The 24,435-nt window shown below is 40.0% G+C and overlaps 1 protein-coding gene across 3 annotated transcripts in view; it reads right to left on the reverse strand.

Moving 5' to 3' along the window:
• EHMT2 (euchromatic histone lysine methyltransferase 2) overlaps positions 1-24,435 on the reverse strand; it is a 1,701,692-nt gene that overhangs the window by 564,586 nt on the left and 1,112,671 nt on the right. For all 3 annotated transcript variants that reach the window (XM_044083219.1, XM_044083218.1, XM_044083217.1), the window contains one exon: positions 16,596-16,681. In XM_044083219.1, coding sequence (XP_043939154.1) covers positions 16,596-16,681 — 86 coding nt within the window. The remainder of the gene's footprint in view (positions 1-16,595; positions 16,682-24,435) is intronic.

Consider the following 24,435-nt stretch of genomic DNA (forward strand, 5'->3'; position numbering starts at 1 on the left):
TTTTCCATGTGCAAAATTTTAGGGAGGCTTCATCTGCTGGCTCAAAAGGAGATGGGGTATTTTTTTCCTAGTACATAGTTAAGGTCCCAGGGAGGAAGGGACGGTTTCCTGGGAGGTCACAGGTGAAGTACCCCTTTGAAGAAGACTTTCGCAGGAAGTCTGGATGCTTGGGGTGGATCCAGAGGGAGACAGGCAGAGATTGCAGACAAGTGTACTTTTAAAGAAGAGCAGGCCACACCTGTCTGCAATACTTCACACAGGTAAGACAGGATAAGAGGGATGTCGCTTGCCAGCAAGTCCAACTGGCTTTTGTGACACCATATGGAAAACCTTTTTCACTTTCAGAGGTAAGACTTTTCTTGTGTTAGGTTTCTTGGCCTCCTGCAAGACACTGAGCATGTCCTGCTTGTACAGGTGTCTAAATGGGATCAGAATCCTATCAACCATAGGGTGAGGTGCAGAGACTGCCACTGTGGGTGTATCTGTGTTCCCTTGTGCTATGTGATGCGGTCCACTGAGGGGGGAAACTTGTGGTGATTGCCCCTGAACAAATGAAGAAGGGTGAACCAGTGCTGTCTTGGCCAGTAGGGAATCACCAGCAAGATTTTTGGTGTCTCCTGCTGAATTTTCAGCAGCACCTTCTGAATCAAAGGGAAGGGGGGAAGCGTACAGAAATTTCCCCTTCCAAGAAATTGAGAAGGCATCTGTTGTCAATGCCTTGGGGGTCTGGTGACCTGGTGCAGAAGCCAGGAAGTTGCTTGTTGATGGAGGAGGCAAATGGGTCCATTTGAGGTGTACCCCACTGGTGGACCAGATCCAGGAAGACATCTCTGTGAAGAATCCATTCGTGGTTGTTTGAGATGGTCCTGCTGAAATAATCTGCCTGGGAGTTGTGAAGGGAGGGGATGCAAACTGCCTGTAGGGTAATCCCCTGCGAGGTGGCCAGTTCCCACACCAGCAGAGCTAGTCTGCAAAGGAGGAAGGATTTGGTCCCTCCCAGTTTGTTGAGATACCACAGGGCAGTGGTATTGTCCGTGAAAGTCTTGAGGGGGCCTTGCTGGAGGTAGGGTAGGAAGGCTTGTAGAGCCAGGAGGATTGCCCTCATCTCTCTGACACTGATGTGCTCTAGTTTGTCTGTGCATGGCCACAAACCCTGCACCTGTCTTTGGCCTAGTGTTGCTCCCCAGCCTAGATCTGAAGCATCTGTATGCATGATCTGAGTGGGTGGGGGTGGTTGGAGAGGAAGGCCTGGATTATTGGCCACCTGCCCAGCCACCAATGAATTTCCTGTTTCAAACAGGGAAGAAGTGGTACCCGGAATTCCAGGGGATGGGAATGCTGGGTCCAGACCGACCAAAGATAGCATTGTAGTTTCCTCATGTGCAGTCTTGTTAGGGCGAGCATGGGTACAGTGGCTGCCATGTAACCCAGATCTCAGGTACTGCCTTGCTGTCAGTTCTGATGCTTGGAGGATGCCAAACAGGTGTTCTGTGAAGGACACCACCTTGTCTGGTGGCAGGAAGGCCTTCATGAGGTCTGTGCGAATCCTGCACCCCTGGAAAACAATGTCTTGTGTGGGCTCCAGATGGGATTTTGGGAAATGTATTTGAAATCCTAGAGATTGCAAGAGGGACAGAAGACTCTTAAGTGTGAAGGAGGGTCTTCTGATGGTCTGCCTGAATTAGCAGGTCGTCTAGGTATGGGAATATTTGGATACCCTTTGTCCTGCAATAGGCGATGACTGGAGCCAGACATTTTGTGAATACCCTGGGTACGGTGGGAAAGCCCAAAGATCAAGGCACAGAATTGAAAATGGGATGAGCCTGCCAAAAACCTCAGGTACTTCCTGAATGTGGGCTTTATTGGGATGTGCAGATAAGCATCTTTTATATCTAGGGTTGCCATGAACCCTTGAGGCAGGAATAGGGGAAAGTGGGTGGGGAGAGTGAGCATCCTGAAGGTAGGCACCTTTAGGAAAGGGTTGAGATGCAAGAGATCTAGTATAGGTATCCATGGGTCCACCTTTTCTGGGAACGAGAAAAATTCTGGAGTAAAATCCTCTTACTTTTGTTTCCAGAGGCACTGGTTCTATGGTGCCTTGAGTCAGCAGAGATTGCAGAAGGAGTAGCTAACTGGTGGGTGGCTGTGGAGTACCCAGTTATACTGAGGGAGTGATCCAGGTCATGAAGTAACCATTCTGGATGATGGAAAGAACCCATTTGTCTGAGGTAATGTGGGACCATACAGGGAGACAGTGACAAAGATGGGCAGACAGAGGTAGGGTGATAGGAGGGGCAGGTAATGAGGTTGGCAGGTAGTCAAGACACTACCTGCCCTATCTTGAAAGGGAGGCCTCCGGCTGGTGGCTGGTAAAGCTCTAGCTGGAGAGGCCTGCTTTCTAGGAGATCTCCTGGGCCTGGAGGGAGCCATACAGCAAAAAGGTTTTCTAATGAATTGCGTTTTGGCAGGGTAATTCCTATGAGCTTAGGGATGGGCGAAACTAGCAGGTGTTTTCGGTCCTGCATTTCTTTGCCTTTTTGTTGTGGAGACTTGAAGAGGTCAGCTACTTTGGTGCCAAACAAGGCAGAATGACCTAGAGGAGCATTAGTCAGTTTAGCCCTGAAGTCATCAGGGAGGGGCTGCAGACGTAGTCAAGAGCATCTCCTTAAAGCAGAAGCTGATGCAGCTGACCTAGATGAGGCTTCAGCTGCATCATGGCTGCACCTTATGAAGTGTCTATTCACCTTACAGGTAAGAGCTAGCAGAGAGGGCAGAGATGTTTTGGCTGCATAGTCTGGGATGTCAGACAATTCCTTCGTGCTTTATCCAGCAGGGCTAAAGAGTACTTGGCCATGTGAGTCTGGTAATTTGTGGCCCTGAAAGACAGGGTGGCTGAAGTGCAGAATTTCTTCCCAAGACGTTCCACCGTCTTGCTGTCCTTGTCAGCTGGAAGAATGGTTGTGGTAGGAAGCAGCTTTGAAGCCCTATCAGTGGAAATGGGGACAGTGGCTGGGTCAGCTGGAGGGCACTTAAGCAGAAATGTCACTGATTCTGGGACCTTGTACAATCTGTTGGCCCTGTGTAGGGCTGGAGGTTGGGAGTCAGGGTTAAAGGATGCTGAGGAAAAAGCATCCAGAAAAATGGCAGAATAGGAGGGATAGCAGGAGGACTGGGAGAGTCCATCTGTATGAGGTCATAGAACCTCTTCTGCACCTTAGTCATGTCAGTGGATCTCCACCTGGTGATCTTTCATTTTATAGATAGTTTGCCCAAAGGTTTAAATCCTCAACTGGGGTGTCAGGCTCAATGGACTCTTCCTCTGGTAATCCATACCCCAGGGCAGAGGAGATCTGTGAGGAATAGGAGAGGGAGTCCTCTGAGTAGACAGAAAGTTGTCTGATTCATCCCTCCTTACTGTATCTGCAGTTTGGGGCCTAGAACTTGAGAGGAGGACAATGCTATAGCTTCTTGTCATAGTAGGACGTAGGGCCATGGAGGCACTGAATAGGCTTTGGGTGAAAGCTTGCCAATCGGCCATGCTTCCAGGTGGTGGAGAGAGATGCTTTGTCTTTTGTTTCTTCTTGAGAGGGCTAGCAGGTGATCGGCTAGGAGAAGGCCTTGAGTAAGACGAAGGGATAGGATTGGCGGAATCCAATGGGCCCACAGAGAGCACTGGTGCACCCCCCCCAGCGTCTGAGGCAGATGCTGGTAAAACCTCTACGCTCGGGATTGTGCGGCTTCCTCATAGGTATCTGCTTTATCCTGTCTGGCAGATGTCGGCCACATGCTGAGATACAGGCGGTAGAGGTACAGCAGAAGAGCTAGGTCTTTGGCATGGCTTTGTCCGCCTTCTTACGCGGTTCTGATGGGGCATCGGATGCACCTTCCATCCCTAATACAAGTTGTTTTAACCACTGGTTCTCTAGATAAAGGTTCAGAGCATGCAAAAAGCGCCATAAGGTCTTAGGGATGCAGTTCTCATGGTAGTGCTCCATACCCAAACAAAAAAGGCACTGATTGCGGGCATCTTTGTGGGGGATCTGCCGGCCACACTTACACTTGCCCCTTCCAGATGACATGAACAGACTATAGATAAAAAGAGAAGGATTGCAATTGTTCCCCAATGGGATACTTATCTTGATTATTTCTAATCAGACGTCAGCGAGTAGCAGGAACACCTGGTGTATGACTGGCGGCTGAAGAGTTCTGAGGGCTGGTGCGTGCAGATGTCACTTTGTGGCCCATGTCCCTGTAGCCACGTCAGACGCCCGATACACCTTGAGGGACTGAAAAACTTTGGAATACTGGCAGGACGTATGCGAAAGGAAGAAGGGTAAACCCACATGTAGAATACTCCAACACTGGAACAGAAGGACATCCATATGTAAGTGTTTCGACTTGCATACAAATTTGACTTAAGGACAGACTAAAAAAACGGATCTCATCCTTAACCCGAGGAATGCCTGTATCTGCACCCAGATCCTCCAAGACAGTGACATGATGACAAGCATGTCACAGGGTTGTGGTACAAGTCACAATCGATCAATGGACCATTTCACTTAAAGTTTTCTTAACTGACAACCTGGCAATCAAGAGTAAAGTAGGAAGCAAGCTTCCCACATCCTTCATGGCAGAGGTCTTAAATAATGCAATATATTTCAAGGCTGCACAACCTCAGAGGAAGTTAATATTTTTTGAAGAAATGTTCCACTGGTCAAATGCAATTCAACAGACTGTAGAATTTCCATATCAAAGACGGTTTGCGCACTGGGGTCACACAACCTATTTCATTTCCAGCAGGTTTCTGCACAGACTGAACCCTGCAGGCAGATTAAAGTGCTATGTATTTTTATATATGGTGATTCAGATGTTTCCCTGTCTAATAATTGTATTCTTCTACAGTCTTGGCAATCTTTAACTTTCAAAATGCTATACTATATAATCATTTCACCAACTTAAAAATTTAGTAACATTCAAGTACTCTTACTAATTGAAAAAGAATGCACATATACATCTCAGAGTTAAAATGTAATAGAAAAAGAATAGGTTATGTCTGAACTGTTAACTGTTTAAAGACTGACAACAGCTTGACAATCCCCTTCTTTTATGGGGGTGAATGTGGCATTACCATGTCAGAAGTAGTCAGTAACTGCATATTATATCAACTTTGTGCCGCTGTGAGGCATGGCCAGATGGAGTTCTAACCGAAGATTCCAAGACTGCTAGCCACACAGTAAGCACTCTAAAGCAGACAGGACATACTTGTTAACCTACAGCTGCCTGTCAGCATTCAGGCCCATTCAAGTGAAATAACTTGCACTGTACCTTCCTGACTGGTTGTACATTGCATGTACAAGAAGGGACAAACTTACCACTGTTGAAGAAAAGCACTCCACGCTCTCAAGATGCTGATGAAATGCAAAAAGCCCTTTACTACGAGACAGTCTGCCATTATGCCAGACAAAAATCAGATGAAGGACAGCCCCTCCCATCCTGTAAGTACAATAAATGTTCATTTTTATTACAAAATTCCCCCACTTTACTCAACGGTTTGCTAGTAGGAGCAGTTTAACATTTTAGGAAAAAATTACCATGATGCGTATTACCATCTTTAGTTTTGGTCTAGGTCACACTGCTTCTGTTTTGACTCTGAACAGGGACTTAAGCAAGTAACAGGGGTCAGGCATGTAAAACTGATGACACATGGGAGAAACTGAGTACAGACAAAACAATGGTCTTGGCAGCAACTGGTGGAAATCTGTAGATGTTGTAAACTAAGAACAGAAAACAGTGTAACAATTTTACACCTTCAAATACCATGGAGGCGTGGCTCAGGAGAAGGAATGACTGAGGAGGCCACAGCTAGAATCAGAGGTGTTGCAGCCAAGAGGCACAATGTGTCAGAGGGTTAGTGCATGACTGAAGAATCTCGATGATAAAAGGTAAGGTGTACAACACAGTGGTGTAGCCTTGTACTATTGTAAACCAGAGAAACCTGGGTAGTGAAGAGAAAAAAGCTGAGAAAGCTTGAGGGGATGAAGACGAAATTCCTGAGATGGATAGTACGATATACAATGGGGGGACAGATGAAATGGAGAGAGTAGAAGCCAATGTAGCCCAGTTTTTACAGATTATGATGGTATACTCGCATGCAGAAAAACAGAAGGTGATTTGGTAAAGCAGAGTTGGAAGACACAGGAAGAAGGCAAAAGGAGATGAAGACATTAAACCAACAGCTGGATGGAATGCATGACATAAAACCTGAGAGGCACGCAAGACTGTCAAATTACATAACAGAGTGGCTCTGAATTGAGAGGGGTGGCTACGGTTTATGAGACATTCTGACCTCATGTAAAATGTGAAAATCCATTTGAAAAATTCCAGTATGGATCTCAGGTGCTTAGAATGACTACACCTCACAGACAGATAAGGTGTATGAACCTAAACTTTAGAAAGCCAAGTTACGAACTGCTACGGAACTAAAGAATCTCCCTTGCACATTTCATTAGAATCCATGTTCATTTTAGCAAAGACAACAGCTGAAGAAACTACTCAACATTTAAAAGGAGCATAAATCACAGTAAGAGAGTATAGGGAGATCAGTTAAATCCAGAGAAGGAAAACAAGAATTTATAATTTATAACTTGGTATTCTGTCTTAACAAGCATTCTTTTTGGTTAGCAGGAAATGTGAAGTTGCAGTAATGTCCAAGTCATGCTGCAGCAATGTGTTATAAAAAGGCAGAGACTACCATGACAATAAGATATTAGCTTAGCACCTCTTAGAACTAGGTACCCCGAGGGTAGTCAAAAAGAAAACTGACTGCAGTCTGTCTACCTGAAAATACAGCAAAACCACTTTGCTGAAAAGCACTTACATCAAACATCGCATATGCACTTTCCCTAACTGTTTTGCAACTCTGGACTTGATTTAAGTTGGTGTAATAGTTATGTTAGGATTTGCACATGCGAGTAAGATGGTGCAGAGGGTGCAGAATGGACAGAAGTATTGAGCTTCAAATGCAGCGCTTTGCTGCACCCCACCTTTCTCTCAGCCAGTGTTGGCACTCACATGAGGCTCTGGTAGAGAAAACCCAACGTCCTTTTTTAAGTTATTTTTCCTTTGGTAATAGTTGCATCTTAACTGGGAAATACCTTCCACAAAAAAGATCAGTAACTGTAATGGGCAAATGACAGCTGTGCTGACCACAGTACAGTTCTTCAGTCTTCTGAACCAGCTCTATAATGAAATGATTGTAGTAGTATGGGTTCTATTTTAACGATCATGAACACAGATCAAAAGTGTTCAGCTATGTCCTGCTCCATCGAACAAAATTGTGAAAATGTTGCCATATTCAAATATAATTGCTGACTGAAATTGGCCGGCAATTCCTCTATATTTTTTAGTGTGTTGGCCCCTTCTTAGCTGTTATGCAATGTAGGAGTATGTACATATAAAAAGCAAGAGGCGGCGGGGGCATAACCCCCTCCACACAAAAAAAAAAAACGCTTATGAGTTATTCTGTGTGGTGGTGTTTAAGTGCCCCTGCTTGTAAATCTTGCAGAAAATGGATAAGCTGACCGGTAGAACCTATGAATGAGCATAACATATCCTTTTTCCAGTAAAAGCACCAAACAAACGTATTACAATCACCTCTGTGATTAACCTGCCATGTACTGTTTATGCTGTGCTTCACTGCTTTGAACACTGGATCCAAACAGAGAGAATGAGAGGGGTCTTCTCTGTCTACAGGATTAGGATCTTCTCTATAGAAAATAAAATTACGCACATGCCATACGGATTGTCTCTTATCTGAATGTCACCTATTTCTTTGCACCAAATCAAGATGTATTCCATGGCATGTACTGCTTAAACCCAAGAATCTCTCTGAACAGATGTGACATCTACAGAATTGTCTGTCTTTTCCTAGTGGGCACACATTGGAGATCGTTTTTCTTTCTGTTTAAAAACAAAGTACAAATGGACCTGCTTTTTTATAGTCTTAAGTGTAACTAAATAATCCACTGCTACTGAAATGGAGGCATCTCACTACCTGCAGGAAGTAATCTGTGCTCAAGGGACACTGAAAGCCAGATGCTGAGAACAACAGAAGACCAACAGCAACAGAAGTTGCTGCTTGTTCTCTCTCCTCTCAGGAGGAGTATACCTAAAAATAATCAAAGTTCTGAGACCGCAGGGGTTTCCATGACATGCACAATCATTTTTAGATATTTAACAACTGTGCAGATTTTACTTGTTAATTTCAGGGCAGACTACTAACACAATACTTTTACTGCTGTCCAGTTCATTCTCACAAAAACATCGTGAAAATGCCAGACATGACAGAGAATCCAGCAGCTGACTGCCAATGCCAGGGCTGTCAACCTCTCAATCTAAGGCTGTCTGTACTTTCAGTGTTGATACTTGAGGAGATAATTTGGGGGGAAACAAGAAACACTACTGAGATGTCCCTCTCTAAACTACACTGGCTAATTCCATACCCACAACTTCCACAGTTAGGCCAATAAAGCCAAAGCCAATCCCCAGTAGCTGCAGACATGCACTGGTGGACTTTTTGTGACCTTCTCATAAAGTCTTAAAAGTCATGGGCATTCAGAAGCCATGTAGCTGAAACAATGGTATGTCCTTAAGAGGTAATTTGCATATATTCCATGGGTCTCTAGACAAAGAGGTCTAAATTTCACACACTGAAGACTAGCTTGGCTGGGTCTTTCTTACAGTTGTCTGTGTGATGTTTTTACCCTTTGCTTTGCATTTTCCGAATAAGGGAGTAATCCAAACAGCTCCGACCTTGATATCATTAATCACTATCTAATCAGACATTACCCAGAGTGGAGTTAAAATGGCTCACAGTAACCAAATGAGGAAACACTGGTCAATCCTAAGAATCACACTTAGATGAAGTAAAGTCTGTATGGAGTTCAGACTCCCAAGAAAAACTCCCAAAACTGAAATGAAAGTCATCATGCAGTAAGCCTTCATATTAACTACAGATTCCCTTCCTGATGGTCCATGGTAAGGAAGTTAACCATCCACTCTACAAAATAAACTTCTCAACACTTTGGTACTCTGCTTCAGATGTCTCTGCTCTAACAGCTGCAGTCTGACAAACCTTCAAATTAAACTCTAGTACTTAAAAACAAAGTATCTGATTGCCACAATTCATCACCTCCTCTACCTTCAGATAAGACATTAAACAGAGAACTCGTTTGCTTTGAGGTCATGGTAGCTCAGGTGAATGTAAAAGATCCCATGGTACCTACTGAAAAGTGCAGGGTCTTATTTATATACAAAAAGAGCTATTTACAACATATATAGATGTACAAATCTATTTACACATATCCATACTTTTCTTTATAATCATACTACATTTTCATCCATATTAGACCCCATTCCTTCTTCCAATAACCACTGATTTACTTAACATTGTTGCTAAAATCCATTTACCATTAAATATAACTTCAGTAATTTTTTCATCTTGTATAACAAAACAACTTATCCATTATTTTAACATATTCTTTACTTCTATTCTTATAACATCCATATTTATTCATACTCATGGTTATTTTAGCCACTTTTATATCTTTGAAAAAATCTTTACATAGTTTTCCCAATACCTTTTTCACCCTTTTACATTAAAAACAGGTTCCATAGTTGTTGCTTCTTGACAATGTAAAATTATCACATTTTTATTTGTCATATTTCCTTTTATTTCAATTTCCAGTCTCCAGAAAAAATCTTGACATCCCACTTTCTGATTACACCATTTGTTTCTTCTTTTTGTAGCTTAAATTTTTTCATTTGTTAGATTGTTCCATTGTTTTATATAGTAATGTTTTATCATTACATTATTGTACCATACTTTTCTATCATTTTCTATATTATCAATTTTTATTTTCCAGCAAAAAAAATTCTTGGTAACATTTTATATCTTCATTTATACATTTTTTCTCTCTTTTTTTTAACATACCACAAACTTTATCATACTTACATAATTTTACTTCTAATCTCTCATGTTTTTCATTTATCCACTTTAACACATTGTACACATTTAATGAATCAGCATATACCCTTGGGTTAATTAACTTTAAACCTCCTTCCTCTTTATTTACATACAAAAGTCCCTCTTTGTACTAGGTTTCATTTTGAACTTCATATAAATTTAAAAATTATTTGTAATAATTTCTGTCAAGTACTGTCGGCAATACAAATACACTTGCTAACTATGCCACCTTTCCCACAAGTACTGAAATTTTCAAATAAGCCTTTTTTCTGAAAAATTCATATGTTCTGCAGAAAAGACAGGTTTGTTTCATTTCTTCTACTGTTTGTTCTCCACTGAATTCTCCTTGCATCTTTACTCCCAAATTTTATATGCAACACAGAAATGTTCATTGTATAATTTATACCCCTTTCTTTACTAAATCACCTAAACCTTTACTTTTCATGTAAAACCATCCATATTAGCTTTAGACACTCATTTGTGCAAATTACTTTTTTTACCTAAATTGTTTTTGCAATTATAATGTCATATGCATATGTTACCAGAATTGGAATTCTTAATCCTTCAGGTGTAATATACCCAGAAAAAAATGAGAATGTTCAGAGCAAAAGACTAATAACCCAAAACACTGAATGTTAAAGATACAGAGTTAGAAACCACAAGGATCCATGAATAAAATACACACTTCTTTAACAAAAAAAAAATGAAGCGCTTTCATCCCCAATGAACATGGGACTTTATCAGAACAACAAGGAAAAATTAACCACATCCTTATATAAGGAGAATCGAACATGTAATAAAATTAATGTAATAGTGTTAATCAAGCCTCAATTTAAAGCAACTGTCTAACAAAACAAAAATAAACCAACAACAACTCAATCAAAACACATAATCACAACACTAATAAATTTTGAAGCTCTCAAATCTCATTATTCCATCCATTTTTGGCATTCCGAAGATTCACAAAGACATCTTAGACACCCCCCCCCCCACTTAAACCCATAGTGGTGGTCCAGGGTCCCAAAACGTATCCAATAGCAATTATCAATCGATGGCTAAAACCCATCTATGATTTGACACATTTATTAAAAGATTCTTGGGAAATTGTTGGGTTAACTAAAGCCACATTTATGGAGTAGTGATATTAGATTTCTCACTATAGATGCTGTGGAGCTTTTTTCCTCAATTCCTTATGAGGAAGGTTTAGAACACCTTCATGAAAGTTTGACTGACTTTTTATCAGGTGACAAGATTCATTTATGATTTGACTTCACATATTAGACAACAATTACATACATTTTGAAGGCAAACTATTTAAACAGATTAAGGAAGTAACGATGGGTGCAGCTTGTGTGCCCCATGTCCTAATTTAGTTATGGTGGCTTAGGAAAAGCATTATGTTTTTAACTGTGAATGCTTTCAGAATACAAAAATTACATTTCTACTTTTTGGAAGGTTCTGACATCTAGGCTGAAGGTTTTGCAGCTTATTTAAATGAGAATACAAACATTTTTAAATTTTACTTCACTTAGTAATACTAGTATGAACTACCTGGGCATCTTGATTACAAATAACAGTAATGGTTTTAAGCAGCAGACTTATAGAAAACCTACTTTTCGTAACTGTTATTTACACTTTACGAGTTCTCACACATTCTTTCAAAAAATGAACTTGGTGAAAAGGGCAATGTGTCAGCACAGTTAGAATGACTTCCAAGTTGGAAGATGATGCTGAAACAAAAATGATTTTTAATATGTTTACTGGTAGAGGCTACCCTCAAAATTTAGTAAGGGACATTACCAATGTGGTTAAGAACAGATGGGGTACAAAATACAAACCCATTTTAGGAGTGGCTTCATAAATGCTTCTGAGAAGAAGACTGAAAAGACCAACCCCATAAGGTGTTTTGAGAATGCCATGTGGATTTGTTTAATACTAGCAAAAGATAAATATTATTATAGTTAAGCACTGGAATGTTTTCAGAGACACCCCTACAAATTTTAAACTATTAGGAGAACCACCACATTTATTTACAAGACGGCTAGTAATTCTTAAAAAAAAAAAATTGAATTTCTCCATGTCAGGATAGGCACTGCACTAAGAGTGGTATGACTCGCTGTGAACATTGTAGTCAATGTAGTTACACTACAGAAGGGAACAGTTTGGCACTAGATAACCGATTGAAATCTGTAGTACAACTGCACAGAGGTAATTGTGGAAGTAAAGAGATGGTGTCCACTGTTAAATGCTTAGGGTATTCTAGTTTTTATATAGGTAAAACTGAACAATGTCTGCGCAAATGAATATTTGAACACATATGATATTAAGAAGAATTTTAATAATGCTTTAAACATTTATTATCAAATGACCAATGTAGTACATCTGGGTTTGGAATTTTGGAACAAGTAAATATTAACCCTTGTGGAGAAAACTGTGTTTGTTTCATTGCCCACAGAAATGTTTTGGCAGATGAAACTGAATGCTACTGATCCTACTGGTTTAAATTAATGTATCCCATTACAACCTGTGCTCAAATAAAGATCTCCCAAATTATAATACATCATTGATGTAGAATAAGTATTATTAGTGTTCCGGTTTTATATTTACATTATGTGAGTTATTTTACTTATTTATTTATTTATTTTAAAGACTGTTGCTTTAAGTTGGACTTATTAACACTAATTAATTTTAGCACAAAATCAATTCTCCTTACATAAGGACATGGTCAATTTTTCCTTGTTATTCTGATGGAAGCCCCACGTTCTTTAGGGACGAAACTGCTTAATAAAAACACAAAAAAACCATTAGTGTGTGCATTTTATTCACGGAGTCTCGTGGTTTATGACCCTGCATCTTTAACGTTTAGTTTTTTTTTTGTTACAGAGCCTGCCTCCTTCATTTTGTAATTTATTTCACATGCTATCACATTTACAATTAATGGAAAGAGTATACAACTGATTAGTCACTTCTGTCTTACACCACTCTTAATATATACCTCTTGGCTTAACCATCCATTTATGAGTATTTTTACTTTACTACTACTGCACGATGACGTACATAATTTCCTAAATTTCTAATTTATATTCTTTCATCAGTACCCTGAAAATTTCAAGTCCAATTGTATAAAATGCCTCAATGTCTCATATCATGATTTTCGCTCTTCTATTCATAATATCCACAATTTAACTATCAATTCTTGACAACCCTTCCCCTTTATACTATACCATCTTCCATAATATTTTCCATTTCAGTTTCAATTCTTCTGTATTTTCATAAAGATCTTATATTTATTATTTAATACTATGGGGTTGCCAATTTTATTTATCTATCTTCCATAAGAATATTCCACTACATAATTCTTTATATAGAAAACCTTCATTTAACCATTCATTCAAAATCTTAAAAAAAAAAAATTTTTTTGCCAATCCCTTAAATTTTATACATTTCATATGCAATTCCATCTGGTCCTGCAGCTGAAGCTATATTTACATGTGCTAATACTTTATCTAGCTCATTTAAAGAAATATCCTTTTCCAACTCTTTATTCTCATTTTCTGTTAACTTTTTTTTCACTACCTTCATCTTCTTTTTTTTTAAGCATTTCTTGCTTATATTATACTACCCTATTAATATTCTTTTCGGTGTTTTCTTTTTTTTATTTTTCCTTTAACATTTTTTGTCATTTCACTACCATCTTCCTTTACTAATCTACGCAAGTAACTAGATACATCTTCTCTTGAACCTTATAAAACATATATCTGCTTATATAACAATTCTTGTATATTTTTCCTGACTTCTTTGACATAATTATTCTTCTTTGTCAAAGTACTATCATTATGTTCTGAATCTTCCAATGCACATGTTGTTCTATATTTTATCTACTTTTCTATACATCATATTGCCACTGTAAAAAAACATTTATATTTTTCCTTAAATATCATTCACTATTCAAACCAATTTTTATAAAATGTTCTCACAGTAATACTTTTTAAAAACTGCATTACTAATTTATTTCCTTCTTCATGCATTCTCTCATTTATCCTTTACATTCCTTTGCCTATTTTTACATACTCCTTGTTTTCCTTCATCTCTAGCCATATTGCAAGAAAATCCTGTTTCAACTACCAAACCTTCAGATACTACAAAATAATCTATTGCAGTGCTATACATACTCTTTTTGTAAGCCCATGAATTTTTGTCCCAAAGTTTTAATTTACCACATCTTATAGTTGTAGACATTTTTCTTATATAATTTCCTTTCTTTTTACGCATGACTTTTAAATAACAATTAAAATCTCATGTTATAATATTCATATTTATCACTGTACAGACTAAACCTAATGACAAACTTTCCCTTTCTTTACAATTAGTATAACCATTTAACGTTACAATTCGGGTCTATATTAAATTATCGAACGGCACGGCACGAATGTCGAATGGCCGGATTATCGAAAGTGCCATTCATCAAGTTCAGGTTTGTGGGATTGGGGTGCAGTGAAGATCAGGAATTTTGCCTTTCCTCACTGTAGTGCGATCTCAGACTTGGTATATATAATTAGCGGGGGTGGGGGACATAGCCCCCCACAAAACCAAGTAATGTGAACAGCACTTTCGATATTTCGGCCGTTCGACATTCATGCCGTTCGATAATTTAATACAGACCCTACAATTTTATGCACTTGCTCTTTCCATTTCAAATCTATAATGGAAAACCTGCCCATTTCTGCTACAGTTGCATCTAATATCTTTACTGTACTTCTACAGAACATGGCTAATTTCCCAAATTCCAGATTATATTTCCTCCCCATAGTTTCTCTGTTTGCAATCTTTCTTCATTTGTTAAAAAAATCTTGGGTCTTCTAATAGCATTAATTCTACATCACATTTATTGCACCACTCCAAAATCCCTACTCTTCCTACTATATTCTTAATACTATTCACATTTACAGAAAGCACTCCAGAATGTTCATTTCCCTTTTACTTATATTCAAGGCTTTATAAAGTCATAGCTAATTAATAAGGCTACCATTCTTAACAGGCCATTTTAAACCTAGCCAATTTCTCTCCCAAAAGTGAGAATCATACACTGTACCTTGTGTCTGCGAGTCAAACACCTTCACAACTATACCAGTCATTAGCTGTATAAATTCTTTTTCATCCACATCCTTTTTTTCTTTTGAACTCATCCCTTTAAACTTTCTCTTTCTCTGCATTTTACCCTTTTATTAATAAAATTGTTTCCTTTACTACATCCCAATTTATGCCTTCATCCCTTATTTCAGAACCTTCCATGTCCTCCTTTTGCTCATTAAAATGTCTTTTGTTTCTACTACTACTAAAATTTCTTTGTTCATCTTTTTTCCTTGCTCATTTTCATTTTTGCAATTCATCCATAAATGTCCAATTTTATGACATTTATAACATTTCAATTCAAATATTTTGCATAATATTCCATTAATATATATATATATATATATATATATATATATATATATATATATATATATATATTTATATTTAACATTGTATTTTGTCACAAGTACTTATCAAATGTCTTTTTCCACCCAAAAAAATGTTTTGGGTCATCCTCAGTATTTTACAACACCCCTATTCACCTCCACATTTATCATGCTTGGTATATGTATAATTTTTTCTCTTTCTATTTTTAATGTAATATTACAATCCCAGCCACCAGTAAACACCTTTTGTCAAACTTTTGCAGGGTCAAGTACTTCTTTACATAAAGTTTTCAAATGTCCTTTCAAAGACTCTTTTTACCTCTGTTTGAAATTGTACATGATTTTCTTTTTTGTTTCCCTGTTAAATGCTTTTATCATAAAGACTCCATGGATTAGTCTTCTTTTTCATATTTTCCAAGAAAATTCTCCATGGAAAAAACAGTCTCAAATATATGACAAAACGTCTCTGTTAATAAGAATACATGCTCTTACCTCATGTGCTTTTATACTCAAAGGAACTATAAAATGGCCCCAAACTTAATACCTGCCCATTTCATTGTCTTCTTTACTTTGAATCCTTACCACATACTTTTTTCATCTTCTTCTGCCTTCTTTTCTGCTACTTCCCTTTTGCCTTTTTTACATTCTCTGCTTAAGTTTTTTTCTGTCTCACCACTATTCTTCAGGATGGTCTCTGCATCCCCTTTTGTATTTTCTCCAAAATGCCCCCCCCCCCCGAAACATTTCCTTTATTTGCTGTCTCACACTGCATCACCATTTCTTCAAGTAAATTATCCTACAACCCTTCCAACTGGAGGGTTGTAATTATACGGCCATCACTTGCTGACTCATCTCCATCAAAAAGATTTCTTTGAAACATCTCGTTTGAATCCTTCACACATTCTCCGGTTTCAGTATTAATTTCTCTTCAATTTCCCTCACCACTCCATCTACCTCCCCTGTTTCTCCAGGCCACCTCTGCACCTGGAATGGAAACAGATGTGCTTCACATTACGCAAGTTTTACTGTACAGGAATCCACATTACTGGTATATGAACATTATCTAGTATAAAAGTACAAGCTAAATGAAGTCAGTCTACTCTTGTACTTACATAACATGAGGATGACCTTCTGCAGCTCTCCCTGCTTGGATGACAAATACAGCTGTCGTGGGTGGTACCTCAGTTTTTTGCGTTTGCTGAAAAGAAAATTAACGTGACTAACAAAAAATAATCCTGCCAGGTGTTACATATTATGAACACAAACTTGCAGATGTTAAAGATCTCTACTGTGAAAGGCAGCTCAGAAACAAATAATCATCATAAAATAGATCCTTGAAAAATTGCTTTGCAACAAGACTGTACTACCTGGGCAAGTATGATCAGCTACTAAGACTACAATTTTCTTGCTGATCTTACAACAGTATATAGCCATACACTAAGGTCTGTATAAAATGTTCAAGTACATCCAATGAAAGAAACGGAGAGAGAAGCACAGATCATTTTGTGTTCATCTACCAAAGATGACAGAATAAATGCTATCCTGGTTAAAGGGGAACTAACAAAAATAGTCTGACACAATCAACTCTACCGTTTAGAATTACCCTTTGGGAAGAGAAGGAAGGCAGGGAAGAATACAAAACACCTTAGTTCCACAGACAATACAGCTGTGTATGAAATACCATAAAGTACAGCTGTGTAAAATCTTACCATGACAGTCGATGTCCTACTGATCACTGTTGTAGCACTCCTGACATATGGGTTGTCACCGCTGATGTCCAGCCGGGGTACCAAAGTCGCATGTCTGGCACATGATCTCTGCTTCTAAGCATAGAAGTACATAGCTACCATGTACCTCAGGCCATTTCCAGACCTGCAGCCTAAAGACAACTGAAAAGGGAGACCAGACAGCTAGGAGCTTGCTAGTAGCTCAAACAGGTAAGTAAACTCCCCCAGTTCCATGTAGTACAGAAGAGTTAAAGCAGAGGGGTAGAAGAAGGGGGCTGAAGTAAGCCAGAGGAGGGTGAGAAGAATACTGCAACAGTGATCAGTAGGACATCTACAGTTCTATGTTCTTACACAACTGTACTATGTCTCGATTTCTGACATATGGGTGATTCCCAGAGCTGAAGAAGGTAGAGAAGGGTGGCTGGTTACTGAGTAGTCCAGACAGGATAGGCCTAGCAAAGGCAGCTCAGGACTAGGAAAAGGCATCAATACTGTGTTTGGTGAAGTTATTTACAGAAGACCAAGTAGCAGCTTCCAAGACAGACCTGGTTTCTATTATTACCTCATGAAAAGTGTCTGAGGAAGCCACTGTCCTAGTAGACTGAGCTTTTGAGCAGGAAGGCAAGAACTTACCATACTGAGAGAATAGCAGAAGGAGATGACCTTCGATATCCAAGTAGCAATAGTTTGTTTGGAGACTGGCTGGCCCAACTTAGGGCTCATAAATGTTACAAAAAGCTGGTCAGTCTTCCTGAAGGATTTAGTTTTGCTCAGATTCTTTACCCTCTATTTTGGAGACTGGGAAAGAAGGTGGATTAGTTAATAGTTTGACTGAGGGACAGCTCATTCACTACCTTAGGCATAAAGGACAGTTTAGACCCAAGAGTCACACTGTCCTTCTGGAAAATTAAAGGTGTAATGGCCATGAGAACTTGTAATTCAGAAACACTCTTAGCAGACGTGACAACCAACAGTAGAATAGCTTTCCAAGTACAGAAATTTACAGAGGCAGAAGATGCTGGTTCAAAAGGAGATAATGTACGTTTTCCAACACAAAATTTATTTTATTTATTTATTTTATTTTACATTTGTTAACCGGGAAGGTCCAACTGGATACATGTCTATTTTCAGCGGAGGCCCAGGGAGAAAAGCTCCATGCAGTAGATGTAAGACCGACAACATAACACACTGGGAAATCCCAATAGAGAAATATAATCCAGAGAAGTCTTCATAATTACATAATGAAAGCAGAATAATATTTACATAATTACATATCGAAACCATTCCATTATTAGAGTAATTCAGGTTGTACAATGTATTTGTAGGTCATTTTTGAAGTTCTTAGGTCAAGAATCAAGAGGTGGGTATATAATTGTGTTGCATCTTATGCGTCTTTGATTTCACTTAATCACATGGCAGTAGGGTAATATAGTTAGAATTAGAGACACAGTTATAAAGTGTGGGGAGTTAGTCAGGGGTAGAGCAAGGACCGAGCCATTGTGACGAAGTACTGAGTAAGGTATTTTTTGAATTGGGTTGGAGAGGGTTGTAAGGTTAGTTCTGTAGGGAGAGTTTTCCAGACTTTACCAACTGAGTTCATAAACAGAGCTTCCCCAGCCGAGTTGTTTGCTTTGAAGGTATAGGCTAACATTTTGTTAGAGGATCGGAGAGTTTTAAGGTTAAGGTAGGGGGTGATGAGTGTATTAAGATCGGGTTTCCGTTTGGGCTGATAGAGAATCTTGTGGGCGATTATTAGTTGGTTGGTTATTAGAAGGTTAGGCAGTTCAAGCCAGCTTAGTAGTTTGATATTGTGGCAATGATGGGTCCTGTAGGCAGAGGCAGTGGCAAAGCTGGCAGTGTGATTACAACAAGTTGTGAGCTTGTTCAGGGAGGTTTTATTCAGGTTGGTGAATAGGGGGAAGGCGTAGAGAAGTGTGGATAGAAGATGATTGCGAGCAAGGACAGTTCTGGCAAGGGGAGTTAAGAAAGGTTTGATTCCATGTAGAGAGCCAAGTTTTCTATTTACTGTTTTGATGGTGTGGTTGATATACAGATCAAACTTTAGGTTGTCGTCGACTAAGACTCCTCTTAGTTTGGTTGAGGGGTCTGGTGAGAGTAGTGCATTGTTAGAAGTGATGGAGAAGGTTAGAGAGGAGGTCTTAAGGGATGGGGAGAACAGCAGCAGTTTGTTTTTTTTGGGGTTTAATGTTAGACGACGATAGAGGAGCCAGTTTTCTACCATAGTAAATGTGTTTTGAGATGGTGTCCATAGCTCATCTGGGGTTGTGGCAGAGCAGATCAGGTGGAGTCGTCTGCGTACTGGATACAAGTAGTGTCTGGTATTACTCTGTGCAAGTCATTAATGAAAATGGAAAATAAGAGGGGCCCTAAGATGGACCCTTGGGGGACACCAAGAGTTATAGGTAAGAGGGTAGACAGGTTGTCTTTCCACAGGACTGCCTTTTGCCAACCTTCCAAATATGACTTAAACCATTGTATAGCATGGGTGTCTAGGGAGAGTGTTTCTAGGGTTTGCAGGAGATATTGGCGGTTTACCACGTCGAAAGCTTTGGAAAGATCTAGGAAGATGGCTGAGGAGAGTTTATTGTCATTACAGTTGTGATTTACGGCATTGGTGAAGGACAGTAGGGTAGTGGTGGTACTGTGGTTTGGTCTGAAGTCATGTTGAGAGTTTGACAGGTGATTGTTATCAAGAAGCTAAGCTAGGAGTTGTTTTTGGATACATTTTTCCAGGATTTTGGCAACGGGAGAGAGTATTGCTATGGGTCTGTAGTTTGAGATGTCAGTGCAGCTGCCTCCCTTGTGAATTGGAATATGGGATACTTTCCAGGTAGTGGGAATGGTAGCGTCAGATATGGATCGGTTGATCAAAATGGATATAGGGTAGGCTATGGCACCTGCTGCTTTTTGTAGGTAATCTGCTGGTAGGAGATCTGCGGCAAGGGTAGATGGTTTTAGTTTTCTAATTAGAGTAAGGATAAATTAAGTTGAGACTGGTTGAAATTTGAAGGTGGTTTGGGTAGTGGGTGTAGAGGCAGAGGGATTTAGTGAGCTGGGGGCCAAGTTATTGGCTAGGTTTTGGATAGTTTCTGTAAAGAAGCTATTGAATGAGTTGGCTACTTCTGCTGGAGAATGTGAGCTGTAAGCTGAGGGGACAGGGGGCGGTAGATTGTCCTGGATGGAGTAGTGTGCTTAGAGTTGCCCAGAATCTATTTGGTTTGTTCTGGTTTTTGTGTTGTAGGTTGTGATAGTAGTTCTTTTTGTCGGTAGTGACAGATTTTTTGTGTGTCATTCCTTAATTGTCTACAATGGAGTTGATCTGTGAGGTTTTTTGAGGTACGCCAAGTGGCCCAAGCTTTATTTCTTAGTATAATTTTTTGCCTAGTTGCAGCTGTAAGCCAAGGGTTGCTTTTGGTTTTAGTCCTAATGGTACGAGCTGCAGCGTGGCTGTCTAGGATGGATAAGAATTTGTACAGGTTCTTCTAATGGAAGCTACTTTAGAACTGACCAGTTGCAAAGCTTAAGGTCTGTTTGAAAGTTCTTTAGGTTAAAATCTTTCTCGTTTCTGATTGTTTTATAGGTGGGTTGTTTGTGGATTTCAGCCTTTTGCCTGATGATATAGGTGAGGTGGTGATGTCGTCAGGCAAGGTTCTGGCTTTATACGTGAGTGGGTGATTGTTAATAAGTATCCAATCTAATATACTTTCTTTATTGTTAGGTTTAGTGATTCTGGTGGGGGAGGATATGACTTGTGAGAAACCATAAAGGTTAATGTGGGAAGTGGGGGGTTCTGAGGAGCATGAGTACCAGTCTATATTAAAATCTCCGAGTACAATGGTTTCCTGGGGATAATTATTTGATAGCCAGTTTAGTATGTCCTCAAGTACTGCTATGTTTTTCCCTGGGGGGATGTAGACACAGATTTTATATATATATATACACTTTTGCTTTTATTGATGTGTAGTTTAGTAGTAAGTAATTCAGCAGTAGTATTTTGGAAGGGTTAATGGCGGTCAATGGTTACTTCTAGCATGGATTTGTAGAGTACAGCTACCCCCCCCCTCCCTTTTTGGCAGTGTGGTCATGTCTAAATATATTGTAACCTGGTGGTATGACTTCACTATCTAAGGTGCTTGGCTTGAGACAGGTTTCAGTGAGACAGAGAACATCAGGAGAAAGGTTATCCAGTAGGGCATGGAGGTGTTGAAGTTTTTTATTTATACTTCTGATGTTTAGATGACTTACCAAGGAGTGAGTTAGGTGGTCTATTTATGGTAATGGGTTATAGGGGATGGAGTAGTATTGTTGGTAGAGTTAACTGTAGAGGATGGACCTGGGTTTGGGTGGATATCCCCATCCTGGTGAGAATGAGATCTCAAGGGGGACAGATAGGTTTCTTTGGTGGGTTAAGATGCAGAACTCTGCTCAGGAAAAGCATGACTTCTGCTCTAACCATAAGTGTGAGGTTATGAGGCAGGCAGACACAGACGGCCGACAGGTGAGCTTTTATAAAAGAGTAAGCTAAGCCTGAATGAAGTAATTCACAAAGACATTGTGGGACCACAGGGACCTGTAATAACAGTGGGTCCTGACTGTTGTGTTTGACACCAATAAGAAAACCTTATCCATTTAGAAGTGTAAGATTTTATAGTAGGGGGTCTTCCTGGCTTTGTGTAGTAACGGAACAACCTCATAAAAGAAAAAGGTAAGTTTGAGGAATTAAAATCCTATTATCCACAGAGTCAAGCTGAGTGATGAAAGATTTGGGTGGAGAAAAAAATCCTTTTTGTTGAGTGATCAGGTCCGGTTGCAGAGGTTTTTATTTTTTCCTGTAATTTCCCTCTATCAGGTGAAATAACAGGGGAAACAGATGTCTTGGCCAAAAGGGGGATATAGCAAAAGGAGTTTGGGTGCTTAATTTTGGAAGAATTTGTGAAAGAGGTAGTAGAGGGAAGGTAAAGAGAAACTTCCCTGTCCACTGCAAGGAGAGGCAATTGTCCTACAGGTTGAAGGACAAGGTTCCCTGGAGAAGAATTGGTAAGCTGATGATTGGTTAGTGATGCAAAAAGGTCTGTATGAGGCATGCCCACCGAAGAGTAACTGCCTGCAAAACCTATTTAGGGGCCATCTGTGAGCAACTCCCAAGGAGTAGCTTAGGGAGTCTGCCAGCACATTGCCCTGTGAGGGAATGTACGTAGCTGTGAGGGTGATGTCCATCTAGATGGCTAAGATCCATGTCTCCTGTGCTAACCTGCACAACTGGAAAGGCCTTGTGCCTCTCTGTTTATGTACCACATGACTGTGGTGCTGTCCGTGTAAACAATAAGTGGTCCAGGTTTCCACAGGAATCCTCATTTCCTTCAGATTGGTATGTTCCTTCAGGAACCATTGCCATCTGCCCTGTACCTGGTGTGATCCTGTCCATACCCACCTCCCCACGCCTTGTCCAAGATGTCTGTGTGAACTTCTTGAAGAGGAGGAGGTGCTGTGAAAAGAAGTCCTGTCTTGAGAGCAACATGTTCTTTCCACCAAAGTAACTCATTTTTGAGATGAGGGAGGAGTGGGGGGTATCAGATTGTCTAAGAGGTGGGAGTGTTGGGACCACACAGATTTCAGATACCACTGGATTTTCCTTATGTAAAGTCTGACTAGGGGATGCACAGGAATGGTAACAGCCATAAAACCCAAAGTTCTTAACATCTCCCTTGCTTTGCAGTATGTTGCAGAGAAAAGATCTAGGAAGAAACTGGGGACTGAAGTTTTTCCTGAGGGAGGAAGGCATGTATTTTCTGTCTGTCCAGTTTGCAATCAAGGAAAACCAGGTCCTATGTAGGAACCATATGGGATTTTTTTGCAGATAATTGTGAATCCCAGACTTGACAGGAGTTGAGGAGTGTGAAAACGAAATGATGGAGAACTGGAGAGAACTTCGACAGGTCTTCCAGGCAGGGAAAATTTTGAATTCCTTGAGTGAGGCAAAATGCCAGCACTGAACTAGACAATGAACACCCTTGGTACTGTGAAAAGACAAAAAGGCGGAGCAGTAAATTAAAAATTGAGGCGACTGAGAAAAACCTGAGGAATTTCCTGCAAGAAGGATGAATAGGTATCTGCAAATAGGCATCCTTCACATCCAGGGACACTTACACAGGCTTTTGGGGGGGGGGGGGGGGGGTTTGAGTAGAAAAAGAGAACATTTTCAAAGTCGGTACTTTTGTGAAAGTGTTTAGAGGAGAAAGTCTGTGGATGAGGGTAAAAGGGTTCTCACTGCCTACCCTTTCTCCTGGCCAAGGCATATGACACAATACGCTACTTGGGCACTGCTGACAAACTCAAGATGTCAGGTATAAACCCTTATGTCACACGATGGTTCGCTAGCTGGCTCACACATGGGGCACAGGAAGTTAGAATTGGGGAGCTACCACTACAAAGGCCAGTCACAAGCAGAGTCCCTTGGGGGATCAGTCCTGGGACTGCTGTTTTTTGACATTTACTTCTGAGGAAAAGACCAATGTCAATGGCCTCTTGCAGACTAAATCTGCAGATGATTGCAAATTAGGTGCAGTAGTAAAACTCCCCCACCAACATAAATGTCCTACACAAAGGGCTGACACAGACAAATAACCTGCGTCAGAGCCATGGACTAAAACTACATGCTAAAATACGCATAACAGTATCCTAGAGGAAGTCAACCACCCCTGGTAACTATTATATTGACAATACACCCTTCAGAGTTGATCCAGTCGGTAGTTAGGGACTTGAGGATACACAGACAGTAATCTAGCCTTTTGCCAACATGTATCTAAAGTAGTGAGGAAATCGTTCTATACTGTGCAACTTAGAAACAAAGGTATGGCATTTGGGTCCAAGGAGGTCATTGCTCCACTGTATTCTACATTCATCAGACCTATCATCTAGTAGAGGGTTCCCTTTGGTATGTACCTAACCAGGAACATCCAACAACTGGAAGGTCCACAGAGGGTCCTCGCTAAAAGAATACATGGCACAAGTAACCTGTTCTATGCAGACTGCCTCAAGGCCCCATCTTTGTATTCCGTCTCTTACAGGCTGTTGACAGCAGAGCTACAAGTGGCATGCAAGGCACTGTCAGACCGCACCCTTACAGACTTCCTGCATAACGGCAAAACAAACAGCAGCAGAATTACCTTCCTAAAGATTTAAACCTTGCCAGTGATATGAACAG

The sequence above is a fragment of the Protopterus annectens genome, chromosome 9.part0 (assembly GCF_019279795.1).
Source record: "Protopterus annectens isolate FY-2018-M chromosome 9.part0, PAN1.0, whole genome shotgun sequence".
Lineage (NCBI taxonomy): Eukaryota > Metazoa > Chordata > Ceratodontiformes > Protopteridae > Protopterus > Protopterus annectens.